The 23,669-nt window shown below is 34.0% G+C and overlaps 1 protein-coding gene across 1 annotated transcript; it reads right to left on the reverse strand.

Moving 5' to 3' along the window:
• Positions 1-3,919: 3,919 nt before the first annotated feature.
• Positions 3,920-6,527, reverse strand: LOC145108864 (uncharacterized). The gene has a single exon (XM_079045951.1). It carries the CDS (start codon positions 6,351-6,353, stop codon positions 4,362-4,364), a length of 1,992 nt encoding a protein of 663 aa, XP_078902077.1. The 5' UTR covers positions 6,354-6,527; the 3' UTR covers positions 3,920-4,361.
• Positions 6,528-23,669: the final 17,142 nt, after the last annotated feature.

The following is a 23,669-nucleotide window of genomic DNA, read 5'->3' on the forward strand; positions in this document are numbered from 1 at the left end:
TAGTTGTTTATGACACATGAATTGCTAGATCTAGAGATAAAACATATCCTATAGTTAGGTGGTAAAGTTAGTTGCTATAATTATGCAAGAGAAGCATTGTTGATATATAATATGTGTTTATGTTGCTTGTCTTGATCCTAGATAGGTAACTATTAGATCTTATCATTCATAGTCCAATAAATATCTAATAATCAGTTTGGTGTTCTTAAATTGTTTGACTATTGTAATTAATGTTCATAAATTGGTAACCAACAAAATAAATCCATTATCTTGAAATTGACCATAGGAAAAAGGGGGATTCGAAACTAAACGAAAATGCTTTTTATTCTTGATTAAACATCATTTTCTAGTTGTTTGCTTTTGTTTGAAGTAATTAATTAAGTGTTTTAATTTAAGTTTTTTTGAACCTGGAAGATCGGACAAAACCCCATTTAATTTTTTTTTAGTTTAATTACTAGCATTTAGTTTTTAGTTGAAAATCTTGTTCCTTGTATTCGATCCCTTACTTACTCTACTATACTATTACGCGACTAGGTACACTGCATATTGTGTTTTAGCTAGTAAATTGGTTAGAGTTATAAATTTAAAGCTTAGTGAGTTTAAAACACATCGATATGTTTTATGTTTTGTGATGCTTGATTTTATGTTATATTATGTATGTTTGTAAAATTAGATTTTAAAATATCGGATAATATTTTAAACATAAAATGATCACAAGGAGTTTGGTTTTAATGAAATTTGTCATTTAATATAAGATGGTAAAAAGATTTTTAAAATAAAATGAATCATTTAAAACGTATCCATTACCAAAATACAACCATCAACTACAACATTCAAAGTACAAAAAGTTACCCATCATCGTACATTCTAAGTCATTTAGAATTTCAACGACAAACCAAAAATACACCCAACTGGACATGGAATTAATCTTCCAAATTCAAGCTTGAAATTTGATTTCCTTCGCTTAAGCTTGGAGATTGTTCATGGAATTGAGTAAATTGGGGATCACAACATTTGATCTATGATACATTTTAAGATGTCATGATCACTACATTCCTTCCAAATTAGCACAACACTATTTCTTTATTTTTGGAGGAATTTTTAAGGGGGGCAATAATGGAGAAGAAACATTTTAAATGATAAAAACTGTTATATAGGGTTTTATTAAATATATGACAGAAATGACTATTGTATCCTATTGTGTGAGGCATGTGAGTTGAGATAACAGCTAAAATCAAGCATAATGGGGGTGGAGGAACCATCTCCTTGACAAAACAAAATTTTAAGGATCACATAGTTAGAAATAAAATAAAAATTGGACTGCAATTGCAATAACCATACAACCATAGGGACCACTTTTGTGATTCACTCTTATCTTTATTATCAACTCTTTATACTTAGGCCTAATATACTTAATTTATTAATTCAAATATGTTATAAAATGTTAAACATTATCATTTTGATACTGTAACTTTTGAATATCTACTTAGTTTAATAATTAATATGATGTTAAATATAGAATCTAACTAATATTTCAAATAAACAAAAATGTCCAAATACTATCTAAAATGATTAAAAAATCTATATATTATGTTAAATTAAAACATAAAACTAAATTCAAATCAATTAAAAGACGTCAAAAAAACTATTTCTTTAAATATATATATTTTTTCAAAATGATCTTTAAATTAAGTAATCACAATAATAAATTAAAATAATATAAAATAAAAATTACATTTAACTGAATAATAAATATTACACAAAAATGAATCACGTTACTTTGAATATAGTGATTGGTATTTAAAAACCTCATCATGATCCAAAACTAAAAGAAAAAAAAAATAGTCAAAATGAGTAATCTTTAGAATTAATTAACTATAATAATAGTTAAAATTAATACTAAATTAAAAATTATATTTAACTTTATTCGATACTATCCCTAGGCATATATCATTAAGATCGTGTGGTTCGAATAATTAATGACAATAACATAATTATTTTTAATAATATATATTTATCAATATTTTAACTATATTATTTTATTTATATACATAACACCCAACATTGTCTAGTAATGATATAAATCCAATGGGTTAGTAGGCGTAAAAATTAATCACCATGATTTGTGAGGACCTCATAGGTAATCTTTGGTTATTTGATTTTTATTTCTTTTTATCAAACAAGAGAGTTGATTATAAATAGAAAAATGGAGAAAGTGGCACCATTGGAAAATCATATGGCTATTAGAGGGGTTGTGGCTTGTGGGGTTTTAAGACAACTGTTTTACGATAAAGACATCGACAGAATTTCAGGTATGTTTTAACCTAGACGAAAAGATTGGTATGATTAAAAATGGTATCTTGTTACTTGTAGAGTGTATACAATCAAATCCTCATGGGTCCTTTTTACAACCCCTAAAATGAATGCAATTTTGTGATGTTGCACATATTCGATAATAATTCAAATATCGACATAAGAATCATCTGGTTTATGCTTTCCACAAATATAATACATTCCAAAAATTCAAAAATGGAATTTTTCTTGAAAGAAGAATAAAATCCAAGAGTTTTTAACATGGCTTATGAGATTGAAGATGACCTCTTTGTCGTTTACTTGGATTATATATCATTACAACAAGTACATACGCAATGACAAATTCAAGGAATAATAACTTATCTTCATTTAATTGTGTAGGGATGAGTATATAGATCGGTTTGGAATTTATACCTAATTATGACATTGTACATCTAACCTTTTTCCTTATTAGAACACTATGTTTGAAAAATCAACACAAGTATAGAAGTAGAAATTGTAGTGTATTTTAATGACATTGCAATAACTAGTTTGACTTTTAAAAGTACAATACGTTTCAAAGTAACGTAGGTACCTTCACTTATTTGTAGAGCTGGCAAAAATCGATCCAACCTACCAATCCAACCCGAACCGAACCCAAAATTAGCAGGTTGGGTTGAGATTTTCAACCCATTTAGGATAAATGGGTCAACCCGCCTAACCCATTTAATTAAATAGGTTGGGTTGGGTAAATGTTGTCAACCCGTTTTCAACCCACCAACCCATTTAACTTTAATATATATTTAATTTAATAATTATTTAAATAGTACCATGTACTAATCTAAGTATTAATTTATAAATTACAATGTTGTATTATTATTTATGTTTTAAAAAATACAATCCTAACTGCTATCTTTTTTTTCTTTGCGCCGACAACACTAGTCACTCTTCAAAATCATTTCGAAATTACATATCTTTAATGTTATTTGAAAATTTTATTTGTATTTGTGAAATGGGATTGTGCTTTTATTATACTTTGAAAGTTTATTTAAGTTTTAAACTAACTTAAGTGGTGTAATATTTAGTTAATTTATTTACTTTTTAATTTTAAGTGGGTTAACCTAGGTTTAACTCATTTATTTAATAAGTTGGGTTGGAAATTACATAAACGGATCAAACCGGTGACAACTCATTTATCTAAAAGGTTTGGTTGGGTTGGAAATATCTACCCAATTAAATAAAAAGGTTGGATTACGTTGAACTTTTCAACCCAATTAATAAATGGGTTGAACCCGAACCCAACCCAGGTCGACTCATTGTCAGCTCTATTTATTTGTGTATAATATCATCTTACTTCGATTTTTTTTTCCTTTTCCAACATTGTACATTCATTTCATTTTTGTTATGGCATTATAGTTCAAAGAATCAACCCAACAATATAGCATCCTACATTCAATTTCTTGTTATTAGAACATACTCTGTCAAAAATAAAAATCATACCATTTATAAGATCGAAAAATTGTTTTGTATTTGAATGACATTGTTACAATTAGATATCATATCAAAAAAAAGTACGCAACTATTTCATGCATTTATAACCCTTCAATATCGAAAAGAAAGGATGAAATTAAAAAGATAAAATCTTGAATATGATCCCCAATTTCCATTATCAATAAATATTATCTACCCTATTACATGAGAAGAAGAAACACATAGAAAGAAACAAATGCAACACATAGCAACATATTTTCATTTATTTGTTTATTACAACATCCTTCCTTTTTTTCTTTTATTACACCATTGTACTTTCAATATTAAAAAATCCACCAACATTGTACTTTTAACTTATCTATCCAATTATAACAGTGAAAATTTCTAGGTGGATTTTCCATATTACACAACAATGGAATAGGAAAAAAAAAAGGAAAAATGGAAGCTATTATAAACAAATCAAAAAAAATACGATGCTATTTCTTGCATTTTTTAACCCTAAACTAAAACCAAAAAAGTAAGAAACTTTCATCAAATAACTTATAACATATTATATATATAATTAAACTAATAAAAATCTAATGAAAACCCCTTGATCCTCTAGATTGATAAAGCTCCAACCTACCTTTAGATTCCTGTAAAAGATTCTCCACCCTTTCAATCTGAATCAATTGAGACTGTTTAGACGCCCATTCAAGAACAGTAAGCACTTCAGCCTGTGCTAAATCTTCACTATCAGGAACATGAAGAGCAATGTAACAAAGAAGCACCAATGCAGGAATTTGAACCATTTGTTCACCAAAATACACCAATTGAATCAAATGTCGTGTTCCTCCAGCTGTAATAATGGCTTTTGAATGATCAAGATGAAGGTAGTTTTCTTTACAGGTGAATTTAGCGAGTGCGATTGCAGCTTCTTTTGAAATTTCAGCTTCACGTTCTTCAAGAAGTTGAACTAAGGGTTGGATCATGCGTGATTCGGTTGCACGAAATGTTCTTGCTAAGTTCCCGATTGATTGGATGCATGGAAGAAGAAGTTTTGAATTTGAATCTGCTTTTTCGATGATTTGAAGGAGTTGTTCGATTACAGCTTTGCAAGCGGGTGCGTTTGGTTTGAAAGCTGCTCTTCTTAGATCAGAATCTTCTTCTGCTACACCTGTGATTTCCATGAGTGCCATGGCGGAATTGTATCTGACTTCTTCTGGGCCTTTTTCTAGTAAGACTGCGAAGCAGAGTAGAGCTCTTGATTCGGTTATGCTTCTGCAAATGGTGGAGTTTTCTTTGGCGAGATGCCAAAGTGCTTTCGCAGCCATTGATTTCATGTAAGCTTTTGTTGCTGGGTCTTCTGATTCTCTCCCTTTGTGTAAACTAAGGGAAAGGCTCGAGTTATGATGGATGTTTTGCTTCTTGATTGTAATGTTTTCGGTTTTTTGATTCTGGTTCGGGTTTAGGTTGCTAGGTTTTTGGCCATCTTTCATTCCCATGGTGGTTGCAACTACACTGTGCATTTTGAAAGGTTGATTGTTGTTACCAGAAGGATGTGGAACTCGACTTTTGTCTTCATCTTCGTTTGTTGATTTGTTGGAAGGATTGTGATGAAGAACACCATTGGAGTTGTTGTTGTTGTTGCTGCTGCCGTTTGTGTTGTTGCTAGCTAAAACAACTGCGTGAATTGAGTTGGGTTTGTTGCTAGTGATTGCGTACTTACTGTGTTCTTCAACTGTTTCAAATGCGAGATGTCCAACGAGTAATCGAACGATGTTGTGCTGTGCGAAGAGATCTTGACATTTTGGATAATGAGCTACAAGCTCCGATACAGCCCAAGCGACGACTGCTTGCACTTTCATGGGACCTTCTTTGAGAATTTTAACAAACACCGAGCATACACCGGCGTGAATCATGTGTTCAACGCTCTCAGGATCACGACCTAGCAATCCGATTGCAGACGCAGCGTTCTCCTGACCTTCTGGTTTCCCTTCTTTCACCAATTTCAGCAACGGATTGACTCCGCCTTCTTCAATTATCAGCTTCCCATACCGATCGTTGTCTCTCGCAAGCGAGACAAGCGACGCCGCCGCGTCGGACCTGTCATCTAAACTTCCGGTGTACAAAATCGCGATTTGCTCCCAAATTAAACACAAAATAGGTTCATTAGCAGCGATCGGAGGGAGACCGAGGTACTCATCGGTTGAATTGTTAGGAGCGGAGACACGTAACAACCACGAGACATCACCGATGGAATTCTCAAGCTGTGACGACATCTTCCGAAACGCAGCTGCCGGTATGAGAGTAAACACTCGTTTCACAAGGCCGTTGTTCCGGCATTTTAGGGTTAGAGAAAGTGCTTTTTCAAGAACCTGCTCTGTGTCGTCAATAATACGTCTCGTAGGACGTTCGTAGAGATCGTTACTCGCACGCGCCGCTTGTCGGAGGAGTCCGGCGAGCTTTTCCGTCTTGGATTTGAGTTCAGCGCAGTCTTGCTTGTTGATACAGGCTTCGTCGGCGAGCTTGATGACTTGGTCGGCTAACTGGATCGGCTTTGCGAGGATCTGTTTGACTAGGTCCGCCATGGATGATGGCCGGAGCAACGGTGGTAGGTGGATGAAGTGGAATTTGAAGATGAAAGAATGAAAGATGGAATTGTAGAGTAAATTTTGGGGGAATGTAAGGGGAAGAGGAGGTGGGAGATGACTTGGTCGTTGATGTTCCACAGAGTAGACGGGCTTTACAAAGGTCTAAGTCAAAACTTCTTTACATATAGTCTTTGTCTCTCCTCTTATAATATACTACTTTATTTAAATCTATAAGCGAGGAGAGAGCTTCCAACCCATTAAACTCACTGTCACATCACTTTTTCTCTTTTATTTTTCTTATCTTTCCCAACCCACAACACACGAAAACTCTACCCTTTTGAACCCAATCAACTCATTCAATTAAAAAAAATACAAAACAATCAAGCTAAAATCTTAATTAACAATAGAGCTACCGCCGGTACCACTCCCGCTTCAACGGGTTGTTTAATTGGTTTCACCAACCCACTTCATCATCTCTCTCTACTCTCTCTCTCTCATTTTCTCTTGTACCATGTGTTTTAAAACTTGTACCTTAGTTGTTTTGTATTTTTTTTTAATTGAGTGGGTTGAGTGGGTTGAGAAAGATAGGTTTCCGTGTGTTATGTGTTGGGAAAAATGAAGAAAAAGAAAAGACAAAAATTGATGTGACAGTAGGTTCAGTGGATCGGGAGGAAATGACTCTCTCCTCCCAATTACTTATAAAATATTTTCTCAATTTTGTAAATCATATATTTAATTATAGGTATAGGTATATGGACTCCAACCCAATACCAAAGGTCCAAAACCCACTTTATACATCAAAATGTATGGAGTATGAGATTATCTCCAATTCCTTTTTAATTTTCTAAATCTACTTATATTATTCTTTTGTAACATTACTATTTGTCAACTTTTAGTCCATTTGTTTTTAATTTTATTCTATTTAGCTTAATTTATATAATCATTACATCCTAAATATAACAATTATTTATTATAATATTATATTACATAATATATTACATAATTTAACATTAATTAATTATAAATATATATATATATATAAATACTTTTAAATGTAGTTTTTTATTTAACAAATGTTATTTTAATAAAATAACATCTAATTCGGATTAATGAATATATAAAAAATTGATGTGGTTATAATTTTGTAATAATATATCTTATAAAGTTCTACATAAAAAATATAAATAAATAAATAAATAATCAATAAGTTGAAGAGTGTTTTTGACAATATATAAGTTTAGAATATTATAGGAAGTATAACTTTTATGTAAAAAATTATTAAAAAACAATGTAGAGTTGGTTATGAAATACTATTTGCATCATTGTTATATTATTTTGATAGTGAAAATAATATAAGATTGAAGATTGGCTAGTTTTGAGTATGATCAGGCAAGTTTTTTTTAATATGTTAGTTTTAAAAATCTTAAATTAATAAGAAAAATTATATACGTGGCTATAGTTTAAAGTTTTGTTGGAAAAATAATTGGTGAACTGAAAAATAATCATCAAAGTTGAGGGGTTGAATGTTGTATAATCGAAACATGATGTTCAACTTTCGGTTACAGCTCGTAATTAAGAACGATATTAAATATAATTTCGGTTTACGAATTGTGTTTTAATGACAATTTAATTGTTTGTTATTTATGGTTTGTAGTATAAATACAACCATTCCTCAACCATTTGAGACACACCAAGAATTTAATAAAAATCTATTTTTGTCTTCTTCATTTTCTGCTTATATCGAAGGTATAATCTAGGCTTATTGAGGGTTTGGGTGGTCTTGAAGAGCCACTTCAAACTGTTGTATCCTGGGAAACAAAATTCGGAAGCGGTCGAATTTGTTTTAAAGACAATATGTTAAACACATGCATTAGGTTTATGTTTTCTTGTTTGTTTTCGTACATTACCGGAATATTATTCCTACAATCTTAAAACAAATTTTTTTGTACGAAACAAACTAGAAAACCGGAAACAATTGTATTTGCATTATTTTGATATTGTACGATTTTCACGAGGAAAACGGAACAACGAAAGAAAAAATAAGGTTTTGTTCTTATATTTTCGGTTTTAACAGCAGTTCAAAAAAAGCAATTTTTTAATTTGTTGTTTTTGGTTGATTTTTGTTATAAACAACATTTTTTTTGGGAAAACAGCTTTGTTTAGTAAAAAAAAGACTAGCTTTAAAACAGCTTTGTTAATAAACATCATTATTTTGTGAAAAACAGCTTTTTTTAGTCAAAAACAGCATTAAAAAAGCTTTGTTTTGTTAAAAACAGCATTGTTTTGTGAAAAACGGTTTTGTTTAGTAAAAAAATAGCTTCAATTTCATATAAACAGCTTTAGAAATCTGAAAACAACTTGATTTTACTGAAAAACAACATTAAAATCAGTAAAACAACATTGAAAACTGAAAAAGCAACATTATGTTTGCTGAAAACAGCCATTTCTGTAGTTTTAGCTGAAAACAACATAGTTTTTATAGTTTTGCTTAAAAACTACATCAGATTTTGAAAAAACAACATCATATTTGTTGGTTTAAGATTTAAGATTTTAGTTTTCCGAGATTCCAGGTTTTTCAGAAATAGTTTGTTGATTTCAGAATTTAGAATTTAGAATTCCTATTTTCAGATATTACATATCAGTTTTCAGATTCCAGATTTCCAGAATCAGTTTTCTGATTTTAGATTTTAGTATTCGTTTTCTATTAGAAATTTGTTATATGCATCAGTTTTATCGAAATTTTTGGTTTTTTTATTCCGAAATCAGATTTCAGAAATTTTGCATCAGATTTTGAATCCGATTGTGTATCAGTTTTAAATCTTAAAATCGGTTCTAAACATCAAATTTCTACATCAGAATTTAAAATCAGATTCCTTTTAAGAATTTTGCATCAGTTTTCTACATTAGAAATTAAGCTTCAGAATTTCTATATTAGAAGGTTTTCAGCTATTTTCTACATCAGAAATCAAGTTTCATAATTCTTGAAATATAGATTTTAAATTTTGTTGAGTTATGTCCAATAAAGAGGCAGGAATGTTTTTTGGAAATTATAAGTTTAACAATTACATTTGGTGTATAAATGATTTTTGAAATGTCACTGTCTATAAAGTAAAGTGAACTCTCTTGATGCTAACTCCATTGAGTGATGGACTGATACGAGTGCTACCCGTCATGTGTGCTCAAAGAATGAGTGGTTCAAGAACTTTGAAGTTGTGCATATCTAATGTTTTTGTCCAAGTTGAGGCAGAAAGTTATTCTTGGAAATGTGATTCTAAACACTTAAATTTAGTGTTTAAAATATTCTAGAAATGGTATCACCCATAAAAGAGAAAACACCTAATGATGTCTTGTATGTTCCAGAGATTTGGAAGAACTTAGTCTTTGGATGGTTGTTGAACAATCATGGATTTTGCTTGGTGTTTGAGTCTGATAAGTTTGTATTAACCAAAAGGGGTATGTTTGTAGGCAAGGGCTATGCGGGTGGTGGAATGTTTAAAATTCCATGTAATGGCTAATAAGCCTAAAATCAATGAAATGATTAATTCTTCCACTTACTTGCTTGATTCTTCTAATCTGTGGCTTGATAGACTAAGACATGTTAATTTTGACACATTAAGATGGTTAATCAAATTTGAACACATACATTTAAGTCAAAATATGGATGCAACACATGTGTTGAATCAAAGTCAACATGCCAATCATTCAAGTTAATTGAAAGGACAACTAAACCCATTGGATTAATTCATACAAATGTGTGTGATATGAATTCAGATCCATCTATAGGTGGAAATTAGTACTTTATCACTTTTATTGATGATTGCACAAAACTATGTTATGTCTATTTACTTAAAAGTAAATATGATACGATAGACAAGTTGAAAGTGTATAAAAGTGATGTTGAGAAGCAACTCAACAAAAAGATTTAAGTACTAAGAAGTGATTGTGGAGGTGAATATGTATATCACCATTTAAAGAATTTTTTGCAAATCATGGTATAAGACATAAGATTATTGCACCTTATTCGCCACAATAAAATGGCATTGCAGAAATGAAAAACCATACAGGAAATAATGAATGTCATGTTGTTAAGTTTTAGGTTGTCACCCTTAATGTAGGGGGAGTTGTGTTATCAACTAATTACCTCTTAAATAAGGTACCCTAAAAGAAAACGAACAAAACACCATCCAAGTTATGGTCGGGTATAAAACCATCTTACAAATACATTAAAATGTGGGGGTGACTCGCAAAGGTTGTTATACCTAACCTACGGTTGTACGGATTGCACACTAGATTGTTGGTTGCATTTTTATTAGTAATGCACAAAACAATAGTGCTTATTGTATTCTTGTACATGAATCCAAAATAAAGGCACAATATTGAAACCAAAAAATGCATCATTTTTTGAAAATGTGTTTTCATGTCTTAATAAATGAAAGACAAGTGCTCCAAAACAATTGGACACAGAGAATCCTCTAATGAAGAATAAATGGAGGAAGAAATAGATCATATTAGAGTAAAAGGGTACAAGTGAGAAATCATTTGGAGATGATTTTTGAATGTATATGGTTGAAAGTGACTAAAACTTTCAAAAATGAATTCACTTCCTATGAAAAGACCTCTATGAAAAGAGGCAACTAAAAGTGAAATGGATTCTATCTTGCCAAATCACACATGAGAGCTAGTGGATATACCTGGAATATGTAAACGACTAGGTTATAGATGGATTTTCAAGAGGAAAATGAAAGTAGACAGATCCAAAAAATATGAAAATCAGTTAGAACATATTGGTCTATGATTTCAATAGAAATATGCACCAATTTTGTGTTTGGAAATTTAGAATCAAATTATACTTCTATACTCCAAGTAGTTATTTCCATTAAATCCAATAATATTGGTTGGAATTCATTACAAGAATATAAAGGTTTTGATGAATGTTAAGATATTCAACATGAAGTTAAAGTCAATAAGCCATAAATGGACCTGATACCATAAATGGATCTAAGGCCCAAACTCAATCAAAGAAATAAGCCCACCTAATTTCGAGCCCAAAACTCCAAAGGCTCACAGAAGGACGTATGTGCGACGTACCTGGCTCGTACGCCCAACATACATTGCTGATTCGGAATTGGGGCGCTGGCCCAGTACGCGCAACGTACTCAGGAGTACGCCCGACGTACTGATCGGACAACCAAACTTATCTAAATGCCTTAACCCATTAAGATTTTGACATCCAAATTCAGATCCAAGGTCATTAAAGTGTATTGAGCCATAAAGTTGCCAACTTTATGCTTTTGCATGACTTAATGGGACTCAAACCATGGATTAAACCTTTTATCTCCCTTGAGTCGTCACCAACTCATACATGGTTGAGTTCTAATCTCCAAGATCCGATTTTTATGACTTCATGAACCCCTAAGACCCCAAAAGTGTTGGAATAGTGTCAAAGGTCATTAACTATTTGTAATATTTCTAATAATAGCAGGGTCCTTTTGGGTTGCCCTCAAGACCCAAATTGAGTAGAATAAATAAAGGAGAAATTGGTTTATTAATTATTATGGTTAATAATTAATTAGAAACTAATTGGAAATATATTTTGGAAATATATTATGGGAATTAATTAACAGTTTAATTAATTAAAGGGTTGAATGTTCATTAATCGATAGTTGGTTAATCAGAAATGTTCCAGAACCTTTATGGGATTAGGGTTGGATGAAAATCACTCCATCCCACATGGGAAAGGAGTGAAATTTCGTGGTTATGCTCCCATACCACATGGGAAGGAGTACTAAACCCTAGGAGGCATCCAAGGCTATAAATAGGGCCTTAGGGATTCCATTCCTCCTTGCACCTTGACTTGAAGTATTCGACAACCCTTCTTCCTCCCCCTCTTACGGATGACTTCTAACCCTCTTTGGGTTTGTGAAATTGACCCTTCTCCTAGTTATTTTTATTCCACTCTTTGGTGTCATTGGGTGTGATACCATTAGAGGGATTCTGGTTTGGGTCCTTTCATTCAAGCAACTTCATGGAGGTTCAAGATCTCAAGCATGGAGATCAAGGGCTACATAAGAGGTATGTTTTCTTACTTATGTTTTAGTTTTCTAGGGTTGATGTAATTAGCATGAAGCCATAGATCCATAGGATCATGTACACTTCAGTATATCATTGTTTCTATTTTTCCGCTGCCTAGTTTTAGAGTGTATTTGATGCATATAAAACCCAACAGTGGTATCAGAGCCATTGGTTCATGGTTACTTTCACCCTAGATCTATGTTTTCTGAAAATACTTGTTTGAAATTGAATGATACAAGGATTATTGAAAAATTCGTAATTGATAATACCTTAGTCGCAGCTCACGACGTGAGAGCTAGGAGCTCACGACGTGAGCTCAGCAAAATTAGGGTTTCAGATTTTTTGCCATTTTTCGAATGTGAAGCTTTATAAAACATGGATAAATACCTAATTTAAATTGTATTAAATATGGAAAATTGATAAATATTATTTAAATATGTTTATTTGAATTTGAGTATTTATTTTATAATGGATAAATATTATTTAAATATGTTTATTTGAATTTGAATATTTATTTGATTATTTGAATTTGGATATTTATCTATTATTTAAATAGTGAATTTAAATATTTAATATTATTTATAATATGGATTTATAAATTTGAATATTAACCCCCTCATGATTTATTAATTGTTACATTGCGTCCTCGCAATTAATTAGAATTAATAATAGACAACTAAATTTAAAGAGTTTTAAATTTACCCTTTGTATTTATATATATTAGAATTGTGTCTATTATATGTATAAAAAAGTTACAACATGCGCCCTCGCGTGTTTAAACATTGACATTGTCAGTCTTACCTCGACTAGGCTCACCCGTTCTAATGTAAGGGTTTAAGGAGGTCTCTTTGATTCCTAATGAGGTCGGTTTTTAATATGCTTCGCGCTTACCACCCTCACCGCCCTATTGCATTTTGAGAATGGAGTTACCGAAAGGGTTTGATAGTGATAATGGTCAATCTAAAAGTATTCTAAATACAAGTATAAAACAAAATCTCGTTTTATTAATAGAATGTGAGTTTATATTATCCATAAAAAATTGCACATTCTCTTTATATTCTGTTGGTGGGGCTCGTGTGGTTAACCGGCACATCAATCTAGGGTATAGTTGAGAATGATATGGAACTCGCGAATCTCAAGCGTAACTTGAGTCGGGGACCAAACGATTTTGTATGGTTAATTCTCAATCTATTTAATGTGAATCTTATGTTATCCATAAAAGTTGCACATTCTCTTTATAACTTGTTGATGGAGCTCGCGTGGTTAAACGGCACGTCAATTTGAGATTATAGGTAGAGAATGATGTGGAACTCGCGAATCTCAAGCGTAATTTGAGTCGGGGACCATGCGATTTTGTATGGTCGATTCACCATCTGTTCAGTGATCCGCGGCGACCCCGTCATTGAAGTTGAGATGAACATAATCCGAGGTTAACATGCCATTGATAGTCAATGAATCTCAAAGATCTAGGAATTTCGTGGTGATCGAAATTGGCAAAGGGCTTTGCCTACCTAAATAACTTTATGGTGTGTTTACAGCATCCCTTTACACGTCATGGAGCCAAATATGGATCCTAGCCTTCTAAAATAATTTTATTTAGGGTGATTATTTTCTAAGGATAAGTAAAACAAACTATAATGGAATTTTATTGAATGGTGTCTATAACCTTATCCACTAAAATCTACTGCTATAAAACCTTTTAAAGGATTAGCTATGAGGATGATCAATCTTGTCAAATTCGTAGTTTGGGAATATTTCTCTTAAACAAAAGGAAAGATCGTGCCTTTGTTAAAGCTCTTCCTAGGTTACTTTAAACATTGTATTCTAAATTGTTAGAAAGAGCAATTGTCAAATGTACATTGTAAAATGACATATTGAAGTAAAATGGAATTTCCTTGAGTTAGGAGTTGACTAGGGTTAGTCAACTAGCTAACATGTACATATGATCAGTTCATTTTGATTTTGATATGAACAACTTGGAATGACCATGAAGGAGTTGTGTAGCATATTGAAGTTTCCTTTTGGAATTAACATGGCAATCATAGAAACTCATACTTCAAAACACTTCCATATTTTACTATCAAGAATATAAGTGTCAAGAATAAGAAAGTCAATTGTCCATGGTTTAAAAGGCGATTAGTGTTGGTATACCTAATCTAGGCCCAAATACCTAGGACAAAGAAAGGCTTATTCTGAGACATGTTCTGATAGCTCTTTGTTTCCATAACAAGAAAAGGACTAAGAAAGCAAACTTGCCCAAATGTATATTTAAGGTGAAAGGACTGGAACATTAAGAAGCTAAATTTGATTGTGGATCACGAGCCCGTGCTACTTTCCATAGGATCAAAAGATAACTAGTTCTCCCATGTTTGGTGTTCAATCAAATATATGGATTTATAATACCATCAAAACATTACTTCTAAACCTTGAGTGTTTTGATAAGGATTAGTGCTGACATTCATGAATGTGCAAGAATGTACAGTCACTAAAATGAAGTAAAATGGAGAAGATAATTTGATCATGAATGCCAAGCCCTTGCTACATTCATAGGATCAAAAGACAACTCTTTTCAAAATGTTTAGTCTATGGTATTATAATTGAAATTGTTTATACTATGATTCATGAGATAGTTCTGACTTATTTAAATGTGGAGCATTCTAACATGTTAAAAGAAAGTCATGAAATCTATGAAGCTAGTATAGTAGCAATAGTTCAAAATTGATTCGAACATTTGAATAAGGTATATTATTGTGAATGGATCGTTCAGATTAATCACAATATGTACTTATTCAAATACTTCCAAAGGTTTGGGTGAAATGTATTTGTGGAATCATAGTCTTGGATACATAAATGAGAAATGCATTACCAAATATCTAGTTGGATCGGATTTTGGATATCATTTGGCCTCGAGTCTTATGATAAAAGCAAATATTGTTTATCAAGATAGATGATGAATAAATCACTGGATGATGTGAGTATCTGTTGGAATTAGTTCACACTAATGGACCGTTCAGATTAACCACCATACATGGTGAGACCAACTTCATATGAATGTGAGTCTGGAACCTTTCAGGTGTTCAGAGCTCTCATAAAGCGAAATTGAGAATCAATTGGGCAATAGGATGAGACACTCATAGTGAGAATCTCAGTCCAAACTTTATCGATCATCTAAGTAATTGTGAAAGAGTTTCATGATCTGTCTCCCCCCAAAACACTGCCACTAGGAAGTGTTATTTGGATAGAGAAACAAATCATTAATTGATTTTGTGCTAGATGAGTCGCGCTATATTTGATAACAATTCGTGGATTGTACCATGAAGAATGTTACAAGAAGTCCTTTGGTCTTGTGCCAACTAAGTAGCTTCTTGAAACACTCTATGGTATGTGAAGTGGGATTCTATCCTCACTGCCATATATGGAATTCTACGATTATGAGGCTTACACTCGTCGTGAAGCACTCGACAATCTAGAACTTTGAATAGAGATGTGTTATCTCGTTGGAGAACCCATCAAGCATTTTGGATAATTGTTCAACAACCTTCTGAGAACAAAGTGTATGTTGCTCGAAGGGCAGTCTTCCAAGAGAGGGAGCTGATTTCCAAAAGGGCTAGTGGGAGCCACATTGCTCTTGATAAGATTCGAGAGTCAACCAACAAAGAGCCTACAGTTGGATGTAGCATTCAATTTGGAATTGAAAGAGCTATTAAGGAAACCGACATATTTCCACTTTTTCCTTATAGATCTGATAGAAGACGTCATGCACCTAGTTATATAAGAGTCACTGGTATGGAGAAATCAGAGTGTACCAGCTATCAGGAAGCTATGGTAGGATCTAAAGGCTACAACATAGAAGGAGGAAATGGAAAGCGAGATTCAATCCATGTATGTTGTAATTTGGTAGATCAAACACTTGACCTTAACTCTTAGGTGCAAGTGGATCTTCAAGTAGAGACAATCATGGATAGGAAAATGCACATAATTAAACCAAGATAGGTTTTGAAGGATGTGTAAGCTTAACAAGTTCATTTATGGACCGAAATAAGCATCTCGCAATATGGATCATTATTTCAATGAGAAAGTTCAAAGAGTTTGAATTTTGAGAAGTAAAGATAAGCCATATATATGTCAAAGCTAGTGGGAGTAATTGAATTCTTTGTTTCAATGAGAATGTTCAAGGAGTTTGAATTCCGAGAAACATAGATAAGCCATATATATGTCAGTGCTAGTGGGAGCACTGTAGTCATCCTTGTGTTGTACATAGATAATGTACGATTCATAAGAAACTATATTCTAACTTAGCAAGTGTAAAAGCTTGGCTTGGTGTGAGAATTGTTTCGCTATGATATACATGGGAGATACAAAACACGTACATAATAAGGATCTATGGAGATAGATCAAAGTGATTCATTGGATTAAGCCAAAGTACATTGAATGTTGAGGAAACTCGACATGCAGAACTCAAAAAGGAGTTTAGGCTGGCATGACATTGAGCAATGCTAATGTCCTAGTTCTACTATTGAGCTAAATCAAATGAGTCGTGTCCCACATGCTTCTGCTATGGGATCGATCATAAATGCCATGACATGTACTAGATCTAATGACTCGTATGCCTTGAGCATGACAAGTTTGATTAGATCAATTTGGCAAGAATCAATGAATCAAGATCAAGAACATTCTTAAGTGTCCTTGGAGGACAGAAGAGATGATCTTGATAGTATGGAAGAGATCATTGTAAGAGTTACATTGATGCTAAGTTTCGCACTAATAAAGGCAATTCCGTTCGCAGTCGGAATTCGTGCTTTTACTGAATGGTGATATATTAGCTTGAAAGAGTAACAGGTAATACACCATAGTTATTTAACATACTTAGAGTATATTGCAGTTGGTTAAATTGCAAAGTGGACAATGTGACTGAAAGAGATTCATTAGTGACATCTTTGTTGAAATTCAATCATTGATGGTCCTTATGAAGTTTCTTGTGACTTTGGGTGAACTTACCTCGAGTATGGATCCCAAGTCACACGAGCTCACATGAAACATACTCAGTAAGTACCAACACATTTGATAGTGAGTCAAATGTAAAGACATCATAGTCAATGATTCATATCGAAAGATAATCTTGTCGATCCATTCCATAAGCCGATATCATTGACCATGTCTGACAGCCAGACAAAGTCGAGAGGCATTAGATTTGTAAATGAATTAGCTTAAACACTCTTAGTTTGGTTTGTTTTAAAAACCCGAGAACTTTAAGCGGTATAAGTTTAATTTGATTTGGCGATTATTAAGTGGTGATCTTAATATATGATGGAGTTCGGTCATTTCAATTAGCTTATCACTGCGTTCTCACTTTTGAATGTTTGGAACCCACTTCCCGAGTATTAATTTACTCAAACGTCCACAGTCGGTCATACTCTTGGAAGTAAGTAGTGATTCAAGACTGTCATGAGTATTGGTGGATTGTCCATATTGATTAGACATAGCATAGTGATTGCGCTAACACTCATGAGTGCTTAATAGAGATTTAAGTATTGGACCAACCCACGCTTAGATATTACTTCATGGATTCAGTCACAAGTAATTTTAAGACGATAATATCTTCTATTCTTCAAACCTAGATACTTGTGGGGTTTTGCTCTATGATTCTGTTATGCATTGGTCTACTCCAACGCTAACCGTAACTGGTAGCTATAAAGGGTATGTCCATGTGTGACATGATGAAATAGACAAAAACTAAGTAGTCAAAGTTTATTCGTTCCTTCTACCTTAATAAGAGAAGCGATATCTATGGGCCCCTTGATGATTTGGTGCTGACATCTAAAGTGCTTGGCCGAGCCCTGACCAGAATTGATGTGTTCGATTTAGTAGTCAGATGCAGTCGTCACAAATCTATATCGGGAAACATAATCTTGAAAATTCTTGAGATTGACCATTATCCATGTCTCGAATTCTTACAGATATCATAGAACGAATGGATAGTTGATCACTTATCTAAGGGCTGAATCTTGATTAGATCAAGAGTTCGGTAGTTGCATTGGATGGCTAACTCTCTGTTGATTATTGGAGAAGTATTAGTCCTCATATAGTTCATGACTTGTCCAAGTGGGAGACTGTTGGAATAGTGTCCAAGGTCATTAACTATTGGTAATATTTCTAATAATAACAGGGTCCTTTTGGGTTGCCCTCAAGACCCAAATTGAGTAGAATAAATAAAGGAGAAATTGGTTTATTAATTATTATGGTTAATAATTAATTAGAAACTAATTGGAAATATATTATGGGAATTAATTAACAGTTTAATTAATTAAAGGGTTGAATGTTCATTAATCGATAGTTGGTTAATCAAGAATGTTCCAAAACCTTTATGGGATTAGGGTTGGATGAAAATCACTCCATCCCACATGGGAAAGGAGTGAAATTTCGTGGTTATGCTCCCATCCCACATGGGAAGGAGTACTAAACCCTAGGAGGCATCCAAGGCTATAAATAGGGCCTTAGGGATTCCATTCCTCCTTGCACCTTGGCTTGAAGTATTCGCCAACCCTTCTTCCTCCCCCTCTTAAGGACGATTTCTAACCCTCTTTGGGTTTGTGAAATTGACCCTTCTCCTAGTTATTTTTATTCTACTCTTTGGTGTCATTGGGTGTGATACCATTAGAGGGATTCTGGTTTGGGTCCTTTCATCCAAGCAACTTCATGGAGGTTCAAGATCTCAAGCATGGAGATCAAGGGCTATATAAGAGGTATGTTTTCTTACTTATGTTTTAGTTTTCTAGGGTTGATGTAATTAGCATGAAGCCATAGATCCATTGGATGCATGTATACTTAGGTATATCGTTGTTTCGATTTTTCCGCTGCCTAGTTTTAGAGTGTATTTGATGCATATAAAACCCAACAGAGGACAACTCAAATGGTCTAGAGTAGTCCATACTACATGAGACCAAATTCATGGGACCAAAATATGCTAAGTTCTTCCCCAAACTTAGATCTAGACTTAGAATGAACAAGTTTCAAAGTTTATACATCCAATGAAGTAGAAATGATGAACAACCTCTGGATCTACATGCTCCTTCTTGTCCAATGATTCTCCTCAAGCCTTCTTCTTCTTCAAGATCACAAAAGAACACCCAAAAACTCTTTGTAAGCTCAAGAATACTCTCAAGATGGATAGGGTTTCGAGATTAGTTCAAAAAGGCAATGGGGGATGATAAGGTGAAGGACTTAGGGGGCTTAATAAGCTTAAATAGTGTGCAAACCCTAAAAATTAGGGTTTGCCCCTGCCTTACGTACGCATGGTGTCACACCCCCAAACCGGAACGGCGGAAACGTTCGGGGGTGGATGACGTCATATGTATTATCACAACAATTGCATCATAGTAATCATAGTAAACACAACCAATACATTGAATACATATATGAAAAGGTGTTTACATCTGTTTGATTCTTGTTTTTATACATCAAAAGTATAATCAAAAGAAAAAGACGTGACTCTATACGCTCCGTCTTCTCAAAACTCCAGGAGGTACCTGTCTACTGATTTCCTGAGAATACAAGCAGTTTTGAAAGAGTATCAGCATAAAGCTGGTGAGTTCATAAGCGATGTTTTTGTAATGAAAACCTGTTGACGGCTCTATAAAAATGTTCGCATGTTTCCAAGAAAATCCAATATTTTCTTTAGTAAAAATGTGATAATATCAGTTCCATCTATGACCACTTAGTTCATGCTAGCCATGTATAAACCAATATTGAACAGACAGTTGATTATATGGATCTGCCCTTAGTCCACAACCAAACAAGGAACAGGAAATGAGGCAGAAACCACACATTTCACGGTCTATCGAATATTCTCCATACGTAGCCCTGATGCCTAAACTACGAAATTATAGAATTAACTATGAATGTTTGTTACTATATCCTATTGTAGTATAGGAAAAACATTAGTTTGTATATTTGGTTACTACCAATCGTAGTATGTGTGTATTCTTGTACAAAACCTTTGTATAGTATGTTTTGTTTGAAAACCCTGGCTACCACCAGTATGTATAGTATGTTCTGTTTGAAAACCCTGGCTACCACCAGTATGTATAGTAGTTTCATTACTTAAAATAAAACTAATGAAGAATGAAATCCCATAAACAAATGGTTAGTTTATACTATTGTGAGTCGTATAACCATGCTTGATATGACCTAGTGACCTTTACGACGTTCTTCAAGTGTCGGTTAAATGACATTTGTCACCCCAGGCATGCCTGCCTAACTGTAGCTAGCAGTTCAGGTGTAGGATTGTCAGTCCCGAATAGATCTATTCACAAATCTCACGCTCTCCCTCCACGAGACTCTGGTTATACTATGATAGGATTTAACCTGTACCTCGAAGGGTACATTTGAAGTGTTGTCTCACAATCCTGTATTAACTAGTTTACGTGTAGTTCTGTATTGATCTACTATATTGAAATCTATGTGTATACTGTATAAGGTAATAATTATACTTAGATAATTATTAAATGTTGTACTATTGTAGTATTGTATATCATAAACTAAATCTGTCATAGTTTATATGTTTACCCATGTATGTAATCTGAATCGGTAAAAGTTGTGTATTGAATTCCCCAAACTATACCCATTATAGTTTGCTTGAAATGTTATGTACTTGGTTTGTAAATTGTTCTGAAAATTATGCAATTATGTTTCCAAGATAAAAGTGTTCCCTTATGCTCAACATAGTACAAAAGGGATAAAATATCTAAATATTTTATAAAACGTGGGAATCGTTTGACTATATCAATTGCATCATTTTTAAACTTGTTAAAACCTTTTGTTTTGGTTCACAAAATCATTTGTGTTTGGCTTGTATTCCCCCCTGAAAACATTAAAAATCATAAAAGCGTAGGGGTACGAACTCACTGTTAGTGGTTGCAAGCGTCGAATCAACGAACTGAAATGAAGACCCTTGAGTTGTAGTGGGTGGCGCTTAACGGAATCCTAATAACAATTAAATACATATATGTATCTAAATTAGCGATTTCGTTAGATAAAATGTTAGAAAAACACTTGCTTTCGGTTAAGGAATGTTACTGGGACTTGATTGAATCGAGGAAAACGGGTTTTCAGTCTAATTCACTGCTTAGGGAGAGTTTGCGGCCGTGAAAAGGTTTACGGCCGTGAACAGTTTACGGCTGTGAATAGCCTCTTGAAGGGTTTACGGCCTTTGTAGATTCGATGAGTGTACTGCCGTAAACGGGTTTACGGCCTTTGAAGATTTGAAGATATGAAGTGTGTACGGCCGTAAACTCAAGAACAAAGGTGTTGGATTCGATGAAAAACGCGTTTTAGATGCTCCAAAACAACCTCCGATGGTGATTCTCGATGATTTTCGGAAGAATAAGGGGGTCTTTAGTGTTTTCGGTCAAGAGTTTAGAGAGAGAAGGAGAGAGTTTTCGGCCAGAAAAGTGTAAATGAGGGGTAGGGTCTCGTATTTATAGGGGGTTTTCATGGTCAGTGGTGGGGTCCACCTGATGTTGGCCGTAAACGAGTGTACGGCCGTAAACGAGTTTACGGCCGTGAACTCCAGTCAGGCCATGAACTGATGTCTTGTTCGAAGTAACACTCAAAATTTTGCGTGGCTTTGGTCCCGACTCATATATAAAGTTCAATTAAATAACTAAATGACCTTTCAAACCAAAGGAATTCGACGGGACTCAATAAAATTCAAATTTTATTAATGGAATTTGGATAACGGTAACGAAAAAAGGTTCGGGTTGTCACACATGGGTACGCCCAGCATATGTAGGGGACATCCCCGCTTCGTGCATGTAGATGAGTACGTCATGCGTACCTTGTGTACGCCCAGCGTACTCAGGTCTAATCCTTGAATAATTAAAATAATTGCAAAATTTTATACATGGTGATCCGGTCGTTACAATTCTCGCCTACTTGAATCAGACTTCTTCCTTAAAGTCCGTTGTCGCAAATAACCCTGGGTAATGCTCCCTCATCTCTTCTTCAGGCTCCCACGTCCACTCAGAACCCTTCCGGTGCTGACATTGTACCTTCACCAAGGCCACAACCTTGTTCCTCAAGGTTTTCGTCTTCCGGTCAAGGATCGCCACCAGCCTCTTAATGTAATTCAGGCGGTCATCCACCTGAATATCCTCCAACGGAACCACTGCGAAATCATCAACGAAACACTTCCACAACTGAGAGATGTGGAAAGTATTGTGGATAAGACTGTGCTCCTCCGGAAGATCTAAGCGATACGCCACCCTGACCACCCGGGCTAAAACCCTAAAAGGACCGATGTATCTGGGGCCTAGCTTGCCACGCTTCCTAAATCGGATGACACCTTTCCAAGGTGACACCTTCAGGAGTACCATATCTCTGACCTGGAACTCCAAGTATGACCGGCGTCTGTCTGTGTAGCTCTTCTGTCGAGTCTGCGTTGTCTGAAGCCTACCACGAACCTACTGAATCATCTCGATCATCTTGAGTACCACCTCGTTGTTGGATTAATGTCTAAGTCCATAACTATAATTGGTAAGACTTGACCCGACCCGGCATGGTCCATTTGGGTTGCATGGCATCATGCATTTGGATAGACTATAATGAGAGAAATAACACTTAAGGTTGGTTAATATATTATAAGTTCTAATATATTAATAAGGTTATTTAATTAGTATTGATCAAGAATTAATTTGGAATTAATTAAGTGATCAAAAGGAGACTAATTAAATATATGGGTTGATTGTGTAAATCATTCATTCTTATATATGTAGGCTTGTGATCCAAGATTCCTTATGTTGGACTAAGTCCATGGGGTGACCCATGGATACTCCATGGAGGTTAAAATCCATGGAGCATAAGGAATGGGTAAAGTTATGAGTTACATGGTGTAACCCTAATAGCCACCATATAAAAGAATCCCATGGCTCAAGAAATCGTGCACTAATGTGTGAGTGTGAGGGCTAGACGATTTCAAGGAGTGTTCAAGTTTCTCTCAAGTTATTCCAAGTGTATTTGGTGTTGTGTGAACCATTTGAGGTGTCACACTTGGGGCACTAGGCACTCAAGCTTCATGAAGACATTCTACATCAAAGAGGTATGTATTCTATCTTGTTATATTTATTATTTTGTATGCTAGATTAGGATAATACCTTGGATGTTCATAATTGTATGTATAATAGAGAAAACATAGATCCAAGGTATTTAGGGTTGCATGTACACTTAGGAGTGTTAGAATGCTCA

Source organism: Lactuca virosa, chromosome 4 (genome assembly GCF_052849685.1).
Source record: "Lactuca virosa cultivar CGN04683 chromosome 4, Lactuca_virosa_CGN04683_v6, whole genome shotgun sequence".
Classification (NCBI taxonomy): domain Eukaryota; kingdom Viridiplantae; phylum Streptophyta; class Magnoliopsida; order Asterales; family Asteraceae; genus Lactuca; species Lactuca virosa.

Excerpts from the sequence above, each read along its gene's own strand:
- LOC145108864 (XM_079045951.1), bottom strand. The coding sequence starts at position 6,353 with ATGGCGGACCTAGTCAAACAGATCCTCGCAAAGCCGATCCAGTTAGCC.